The sequence below is a fragment of the Nansenia antarctica genome (assembly GCF_963989245.1).
Source record: "Nansenia antarctica genome assembly, chromosome: 13".
NCBI lineage: Eukaryota > Metazoa > Chordata > Actinopteri > Argentiniformes > Microstomatidae > Nansenia > Nansenia antarctica.
In genome coordinates, this window is record NC_137683.1 from 2,789,829 (window position 1) to 2,799,898 (window position 10,070).

The 10,070-nt window shown below is 42.6% G+C and overlaps 1 protein-coding gene across 1 annotated transcript in view; it reads right to left on the bottom strand.

The window, feature by feature from the left end:
• Window positions 1-3,968, bottom strand: part of hecw1a (HECT, C2 and WW domain containing E3 ubiquitin protein ligase 1a) — a gene marked incomplete at both ends in the record, with an annotated part of 104,219 nt that extends 100,251 nt beyond the window's left edge. The window contains 3 exons of the mRNA XM_080543792.1: window positions 135-242; window positions 542-863; window positions 3,942-3,968. Coding sequence (XP_080399918.1) covers window positions 135-242; window positions 542-863; window positions 3,942-3,968 — 457 coding nt within the window. The remainder of the gene's footprint in view (window positions 1-134; window positions 243-541; window positions 864-3,941) is intronic.
• Between the last annotated feature and the right edge of the window lie 6,102 nt (window positions 3,969-10,070).

Genomic DNA, 10,070 nt, shown 5'->3' on the forward strand with positions numbered 1-10,070 from the left:
CCTACAAAGTTTTACCCGGCTAGACTTACAGAGATAACAAGCAATAATGAGATGGGCTTCGCAAGGTTATTGGTTCCATGACCTGAAGAACATCCTTCTCAACCACAGCCTGTGTCTAGAGGAGGGGTACTTACACTCCGAAAAGTACGAGCTGGCTTCGATCTTCCACACTATTTGGCCCTTGTGTGACCCGTTCACTCCTCGGTTCTTGTAGTCCAGAAAGTTCTCTGACAAAACCTCGTCTAAAAGAAGAGAACATAAACAATGTTGATCTTTTGCATCTGCAACATGCTCTTTATGCCCTAACTGGCCGACGTATCGCCATCATTAGTCATCAGCAAGTTTTGAGCATAAATCGGACAGTTTTGACATTCAACTAAATCTTGAGGCCCTAGAACTCATAAGACGCCCTTCCATCTAACCTTGCAGATAATGGCCTCGTTATTAGAAGGTAAGAAATACTCCTGCACATTCTGTTACCCCCGCAATGCACACTCTATCACCCCTGCCACGTTTACTGTCCATATCTGCTGTGACCCACCAACGAGGTACATGCCGATCCAGTCCCCAGCGTCCACCTCCTCCTTGATGTCCCAGCAGATGACCAGGTCCTGTGATTGGCCGATGGCGTAGTGGGAGGAGCTAACGGTGAGTGTGGAGCGGCTGTGGGAGGTGACCAGGTCTGTGTCGCTGGTGGAGCGCGGCAGCGTCAGGGCCAGGGAGTCGCGGGTGGGTCCGTTGGCGGGGTAGTGGTCCGGGCTGTATCTGTAGCGCGTCGCATCCTTACAACGCCGCCGGCTCTGGGCGCTCCGTGACGGAGAGGCCATGGCCGCCAGCCCCAGGAACCTGTTCTGGTACAAGTTCTGAAAGTGGAGGGGAACAGCAGACAGCACATGTACTGGATGTAGAAGAAGACTTGTTATTCAACTTGTATCTATCCAGATTAGCACAGGAGAACATGGATATTGATATACATTACAAAGATTATTGTATGAGAGGGAAAAATCCTCTTTGTATCAGAATGGGATCATGTCAGAATGGGATCATTCTGACACAAAGCAAATTGCCTCCTTTGGCATAAATCCTTCGCTAATGTGGGTCATGTATGAATGACACTGTATGTGTATACTACATCCATAACCGATATATCCCTAACCTCTAATGGGATCCATTACCACTGCACGACTGACATCTGGATTTCCCCTTGATGACACATGAATGTTGTCTACAGAAAAGCGTTTAATACATTCCGGATCATTTAATGTATTACGGACATTCTTACATGACTGTCTGTTTATCATTGTATTGGATACACAATACAAATCAACAGCTTCCTAATGGACAGTATATAGTGTAGGTAGAGTAAACATGCTTGGTTATGACTGCAGGGCGTTAGGTCTGTCCTTCACCCTAGACTGATCTGAGGTCTGTCCTTCACACTAGACTGATCTGAGGTCTGTCCTTCACCCTAGACTGATCATCTCCAGGCAGGTTAGGTTCTCCCATTTACAACTATTTATTGTACTTGGTAAGGTACATGTAGGCTAATATACGTAAGTCCATAAAAGCAATATTAAGAGACAATTGTCTCTTAATATTGCTTTTTATTGTTTCTTAATATAGTTTTTTATGGACTTACGTATATTGGTTCATTAATGATTAATTCTGATGAACCCATCTTGAAGATAAGGCATTTGAGTATAGGCTAATATAGGCTACTGTCATATCAAGTGTCATAATAATATGAGGCACCGGTATGCACAGCAGAGGACATTCATTTAGATGCTAACAAATGTAGTATTATTTTCGGGGCCGTGTGAGGTTGCATTTGGTCCAATGCGGCCCGCGACCAAAACAAGTTTGACACAGCTGATTCAAACTCTAAGGCTCTATGGTTATTGCAGGGGAGAAGCAAGCAGCCATTTGGCACAGAGTTCCATGTTGACAATGAGGCTGTTAGCAGATGGATAATCACAGTCATCCATGTAGGAGCTGGCAGAAACATTCACAATCACACACAATCATAATGGACACTAAACGGTAGGCTGGGATGTGGACAACTGTTGTTAATGCTCATTGGTTGGTGGAGGGATGAGGTGAGATGGGGGTTACGTTCAAGAGCCTACGATGCTCTAAGCATAGCAGACAGAACTGTCTTTGATAAGATAAAGATAAAGCTAATATAGATAAGATAAATTTAATATTCTCTACATTCTACATGACAGAGAAGATTGTCCCTTAAGAGAAGAGTGTCCACTAAAACTTATATTCCCCCCCCCCCGCCCTTGTACTGTTTCTCTGTTTCTCCAGTGTCTCTATATATAATTTTTTTTAAAGGTCTAGGTTTAGAAGAAAGTGATAGAAGAAGATGTTTCCTTCTATCACAGAGACTGCCAATGGCCCCAGGCCTGAGCTGGATTACTCTTCCTGCTACGACTGGTGGATTGATGATTCATTTGCTTAGTCAAATGTAGAGATTGTAAGTCGCTTTGGAATAAGGCGTCTGCTAAATACCAAAAATGTAAATGTAAATGTAAGAGGTTCTGTTGAACATAGTGTATTATGATGGCCCAGAGAGAGGTGACAACTGTCATTTTAAATCTCAGACCAGATTATGATTATGATTAATATGGTAGATCATACAGTCATAATTTGTATATTATATGCAATGACCTTTACTGTGGAACACATGACCCTGATATAATGACCTTGGTGTTTATCCACTGTTTAAATGTGTCTGTCTCCCATTGGCTGTCTGGTTTGCTGTTATTGCTCCAGGGTGTGATTGGAAGGAGAGGGACCAACATGTACCAGCGTGTCTATATACACTAGCAGATCTTTAGACTGAGATAGCCATGATTATTACATGTGTTTGGATCACATAAGCCCCCTATCAACACACACCTCAGAGAGGCTGTCGTCGGCCTGGGGTGGTCCAGTGGTCTAGCGCCGCGGTCTACAGTGCACACATTATGGCCATGTCGGCATGGGTTTGAATCCGGCTCATGCCCTGCTAACATGCCTTCCTCTTCTCTTTACTTTCCTGCCTGTCTTCACTATCTCTCTATCCAATAAAATGAAAAATATGAGTGGGACTGCCCCACTTCAAGAAATAAAAAGAGAGAGCGTTGTCTTTCACACACCCTACACAGATTCCCTACAGGCATCTCCAACCACGCACAGTACCCGGTGCTACTAAGTAAAAGGCTTGGACTGAACAAACCATGCTGTACATTCCCCAAAAAGATACACAACGTGCTATGGAAAGACCACCCTCCCACACTATGAGCTGTGAGCTGGAGATAGACACATCTCTGTTTCTGACCACAGAGAGACAGGGGTAAGGGTGAGGCAGCTCAACCCTGTGAAGTGTAACATCTCAGTGAGATTACCATCTCCTGATTACCCTTCCAACTCTGGGCCAACTCTGATTCCCCCCCAACCAGAACCAATCACTGTCCTGACCCTCTCTAATCCAGCTTCCGGTACCTACGTGGAGCACAGTGTCATTTAGAATGCAGGAAAAGTAGGGGGTGGTCCAAATGGCATTCTATACCAACATACAGTACCAGTCAAATGTTTGGACACACTTTCCCTTGAATGGGAAGGTGTCCAAACGTTTGACTGGTACTGTATCACTGCACAGTGACAGGCTCTGTCTTACAGCATACAGTAACGCTTGTTCTAGACCCATCTATATTGTTAGTTTGTTCATTAGTTTGTTTGTTTGTTTTTTTTAAGTTGATTTAGTTCTGACATGGAGTTCAGCTATGGACAGACCCAGGGTTAAAGGTTAGAAGAACCAAAGCGTAGGCCTATGCATGATGGTGGAAATGGCTAGACAGGTTAAGAAGCACACAGACATTCAGTAAAGATGCTGTGAGTGTAGCGATGAGAGTAGATGATGGGTTACAGTTGTGGTACAGAGAGGGGACACTGACCTTAACACTACACAGGTGTAGCAGCATTATGAGTCGTCAACTCAAAGCACATCAAACCCTGAGGAGAAGTGGAGATTACTCAACATGGAAGTAACACAGCACCATCAGCTTACTGACTTCCTAGGTGTTACTGGATTTATCCATCCAAAACAATAGCAATATGAATGTGTTCTTTTTCACAGTTACAGTGTAAGCTGTAAACAAGTGTAGTGGGAATGAGCTATGAACTAGCGTGTGTAGTGTGAACAGTAAATGTACACTGTTGTGTAGTAGTGTGATCTAGTGTACATGAAAATGCCTTGTATCTTGCGAAAACTAACGACCAAATAGATTTATCAAGAATAACACTGGATTATGTACAGTTGGATATGGCATTATGTGTGGAACCAGGAATTTATATCATAGATATCAGAAATCATGGGAATATGAATCACTGATACGTTTGAGAGCCAGTGGTATGAGAATGCAAGCAATAGCTTTAACAGATGTCATACTTCATCCATAACAGATAGAAATATCACAATTGAGACACAGACCACAATAACACAGACAAACAATCATACACAGATTAGATAAAGACTGAACATTAAACAAACATATTAAGACAGTCATGGAAAGACAGGTAGAGTGGGGGAAATAAGTATTTCACCCCCTGCTGATTCTGTGAGTTTACCCCCTTACAAAGAAATGAACAGTCTATAATGTTAATGGTAGGTTCATTTTAACAGTGAGAGAAAGATATTTTTAAAAATCCCAGAAAATCACATTATAAACCCCCAGTTGTTGATTATTCCTCCCCTTTAATAATACCAATTGGTATTGTATGTTATATCGTTGGAAAGCCTTATTGGTTACCTTTACAAAGAGGTAAAACTTGTAAGGATCATACATTCATGGAATGAGTAACACAGCTAAACGTGTGGGCAGCGGCCCAAAATATTGTTCTGTTGGTATTCACTCTCGTTTTGAGCTTCAAGTGCTGGCAGGTGTATGTCAGTCACAGGTGTGTGACTGGCACCTGAATGGCACCTAATTGACAGGAATGATATTCTGGGGCCAGTGGCGATTCCATATCTCCAGAATCTGGGACCTAACTCCATCCTCCAGGACGACAACGCTCGCCCCCACAGAGCCAGGATCATCACAGAGCACCTCCAGTATTTGGGAGTGGAGAGGGTGGAATGGCCTGCCGTGAGTCCAGACCTCAACCCAATTGAACACCTGTGGGATCAGCTTGGGCGTGCTGTACGTGCCAGAGTGACCAACGCAACCATGTTGGCTGACTTGCGGCAAATCCTGGTTGAGGAATGGGATGCCGTCCCACAGCAGTGTGTGACCAGGCTGGTGACCAGCATGAGGAGGAGGTGCCAAGCTGTTGTGACGGCGTATGGATCTTCCACACACTACTGAGGTCCCTGACAATGTAAAATAAATAAAGTGTAAAAATGGCCAATATGTGTTGTTTTTTTCTTATTACTGTGGGAGAGTGCAATCATCCAATCCACCAAGCAACTCAAAACGAGAGTGAATACCAACAGAAGAATATAGGGGATTTTGGCAAATATAAGTATTTCACCCCCTACCAACCAGCAAGAATTCTGGCTCCCACAGACCGATTATATGTCCATGAGGCACACAGATTAGTCCTCTCACTTTAAGAAAGTACTCCTAATCTCAACTCGTTACCTGTATAAGCGACACCTGTCCACAGAATCAATCAATCAATCAATCAGATTCCAACCTCTCCACCATGGGCAAGACCAAATAGTTGTCTAAGGACATCAGGGACAAGATTGTAGACCATTTATAAAAAAGTACTTGAACGTCATCTTTGACTTGTACGTATGCACATTTTTCTAAACGGACGTAAGTAGTGATGCTCCGATCTGATCGGCGCTGATCGGTATCGGCCGATATGGCCTTGATCGGTTTTGATCGGAGTTCTCAAAACGGCCGATCAAACCCGACCGATCAGTTTAAAAAAAAAAAATGGCGTCGCCAGTCTGGAAATATTACACCGTGTCGGAAAGAGACAACAAATATGCCGTTTGTAATGCCTGTTCAAAAGAAATACCTCGGGGAGGAACGCACGCAAGGTCTTTCAATACAACGAATATAATACGGCATTTGAAGGCTTGTCACACGAAGGAATATAACGAGTTTAATACATTGGCGAGCACTAAGGCCAGAGAGAAAGAGTCGTCGAAAGAACGTTCGACACCACTCACTCAGCTTACTGTTACCGAGACATTGCAACGACAGCAACCATACGGCAACGACCACAAGAAACGAAAGGAAATAAATGCGAAAGTAATAGAATTCATATGCCTTGATCAGCAGCCCCTGTCTGTTGTGGAAGACGCCGGGTTCAAACGCCTTGTTTCCTGCCTGGATCCACGCTATACGCTGCCGGGGCGAAAATATTTCACTGATGTTTGCCTGCCGGAATTATATAACACTGTCTACACATACATCGGGAGCCTAGTGAAGGACAACATCGCGTCAATCAGCTTCACGACTGACATTTGGAGTTCGAGTGTCAGTCCTGTGTCTATGCTGAGCCTGACTGCGCAGTTTATCAACGCAAACTTTGAGCTGACTAAAGTGGTGCTTCACTCTCAAGAATTCCCTGGGTCACACACCGCAGAGGCACTTGCTGCAGCTTTCACAGACATGCTCAACGCCTGGGAAATCCCAAAGGGAAAGGTGCACGTTATCCTCCTATATGACTTGAAACTGACTGACTTGAAACAGTATTTATTTTATATTTGGCTATAGCCTGTTTATGTTGCACTTTAGTTTGGGTATGTTTATTGTTCCTCAGGAAATGTTTATTGTTTATTGTTCCTCAGGAAAGCTACAGTATAAGCTCCAAGTTCTCTAAGAGCCCCTAGTTCCTCTCATTCGAGTGGAATGTTGCACATTTGATGTGACAGTGTACATTTTATTTATTATGATTTTTATTTTCACATTTTATTTATTATGATTTGTATGTTCCTGAAGTAAGCTACAGGTGGTTGTGAATTCAATAAAACAGATGGTTGTCAATTCATGATACTTTCTCATCTCCTAATTTCATTTGAATACTTAATATACAATATCAATGGTGTTAAGAATAATTAAAAACATAATTAATGCTACACAATAAATAGAATGAATGAATGAATGAATGGTCTTTATTGTCATTGCTATAGTACAGGTACCAAACAACGAAATTTAGGAGGGGTGGCTCCCCTGGTGCTAGGAAAGAAGAAGAAGAAAAAAAAAAAAAAGCTTCAATTGCCATTTTCGACGCTGTGATCGGTGATCGGTGATATCGGATCGGCAGATCACTGGTTCCAGTGATCGGTGATCGGTGATCGGCACCAAAAACCCTGATCGGAGCATCTCTAGACGTAAGCATTATTTATAAAACGGGCTGAGCTTGTTTAAAATTGCATACGTCTGTCGTTCTATAAATACCAAATAAACTTGAAATTGAACACAGGTGAATTCTGTCTCTCACTGTTCTGTCTCTCACTGTTAAAATGAACCTACCATTAACATTATAGACTGTTCATTTCTTTGTAAGGGGGTAAACTCACAAAATCAGCAGGGGGTGAAATACTTATTGACCATGGAGGAGACAGACATGTTTATGAGACACAGATACAGAGAGGGGCAGGTCCGGACTCGGTTTTTCACTTCAAACATGCTAAAAAAGGCCCTTGACAGCAAAGTTGAACAAACCATACAACCACATGCACAATGACTACTCCTAACAATTTCCACAGAAAATTAAGAAACGGAATTACCCTGAACGTTTTTTCTTTTCTTTGGAACCACGTTTCCCTAAAGCTGTGTTAAATATCTGCGCTCCAAACTGAGCTTCATGTCTGCAGAAAGAGTGGGGTGTTAGATATCATATGATGCCTTGAGCTTACACTTACTGTATATGGGTTTTTGGTAACAATATATCGTGACGTTAGAATTATAAGGTTCTATCTCCATTGTTGTCAAAATTTTGTTTTTTACATAATCTGATCCATTAGGTGTTTATTAATGCCTGTGTGGTGTTATTTTTTAAATGTTGACAATTTTGAATTAGTAATTCATAAAATACAAAGGTTCCATCTCACAAAACATAATGGAATGTAAAAACTTTGACGTTCAATATCTCTGAACTGCCCTAAACGGAGATAGAACCTTATCATTCTAAGCTCATGATTCTGTTTTCTGAGAAGCTTTTCCAAATGTTTGACCAGAAGTCAAAGCCTTTGCTTATCCTTATTCTTATGATGTAAGATGGTTTCGAAATGTATATCTGACGTCATTTTTCCAACAGACACCCGTTTCACACCCAATTTGATGGATTTCACATTTTCGTCCTTACGGGTTCTTTCACAAGGACAGAGACACGCAGACAGAGAAACACACTTATGCAAGGAGAAGAGGGACAACCTCTACATGTACTGTATACATAATTATTATTGTTGCAGCAAATGGCCATTTAGAAACAGATCCTTTGCATTGTTTGAGGACCACATGCATGGTCATCAAGAGGCAAAACCTGAAAACCAGAAAACCTGCAAAAGAAAGTTAGATGAAGCAAGGAGGACTGAGACTTCTTCCTTCTGTCTCTCTCTTTCTCCACAGTGTTTCTCTTTCCCTTTCTCTGTCTGTCTCTTCCTACCGTGATGATAACTGAATTAAACAGCATATGAGACACACGGCACATTGGATTTCAAACTTTATTCCTGCTAAATGGAAGCTAAGCACATTTCCTGGGCCAGCTCACTCTCAACAGCATTGATCTTTCAGTAACAAGACTAATGGGGCTGGACAATAGCTGAGAGAGAGAGAGAGAGAGAGAGAGAGAGAGAGAGAGAGAGAGAGAGAGAGAGAGAGAGTGAGAGAAAGAGAGAGAGGGAGAAAGAGAAGGGGATTCTATAATAAGGCTTTATAATGCCTTCTATACTGTAGCTTCAGACAGACTGTGGAGTGTTACTTATTTACTTATTTAGGCAGATGGAAACTTTTCACTCACTTGACATACGGCATAGAATATGTTATCTTTCTCTCCAAAAGAGACATCCACAGAAGATTAAAAACTACAGTACAATGGTGTCTTATACTGTATAGAGCTAATGAGTGTAGATTACAGCCCCATAGCCTCGGTAAGTAGACACAGTTAGCTATACTGATGCACCAGTGTCCCAGGGACGTAGTAGACCCAGCTGTAGCAGGGGTCAGAGTTCACAGCTGAATTTACAGTCTGCCAGAGACACACACCGCCTGAGTGCACCTGGGACCAGGGATCCCCACTCACACACTGAAACACACACACACACACACACACACACACACACACACACACACACACACACACACACACCATAGAACACAATCCAATGAGCCTCCCCACAAGAGACCCAGCAAGGCACAAAACACCGTTCAGAGACATACTGGGAGAGCGTTTATATAACACAGCCAAATGTAGTCTTGGTTTGGAGCCATGAGCAGGTATAAGGCTGAGCAATACGCAACTAAGACACTGTGGCAATGCTAAGCTCCATTACAGTATACAAGCCAGCCATTGCTATCTCATGGGGAATACACAGTGTTATTACCAGTGTCATGTTTAAACCCTGTGGACCTCTCATTAGGTAGATAACATACCCAGCAGCACATGGTGTCTCCATGACTTAACAGGGTAGCTAGCCTTATGTCTCCAGGGAAACAGACTGTATTCATTTTACCAGGGTGACAGTACTGGCATAATTACCCAGAATAATTTCATTTACTGTAAGACAGAGGAATCTTAATTCTATTCACATACAAGGAATATGAATACTGTCCAACGGGGCTGATGCTACCTAATCACCTCCCCTCTCTGCTTCCTTTCCAACACCTTAGCTAGCCCGTGGCTATTGGCTGGAGTTATCTTCAGAGACAATAATCATCTTTCCACACTCCTCTTCAAATGATCATAGATAGAGCAGAGGAAGGTTTGGTCCTCTTTTAGGGCTAAAAATATGTTCTAGAACTCCATGTTCCCCTGTAACAAGGCATCTAAAGAGCAGAGCCGAGCAACACTGAACATTGGTGTAGATATGGGATAGATCTCATCGTCTTATGGTTAGTGAAAGA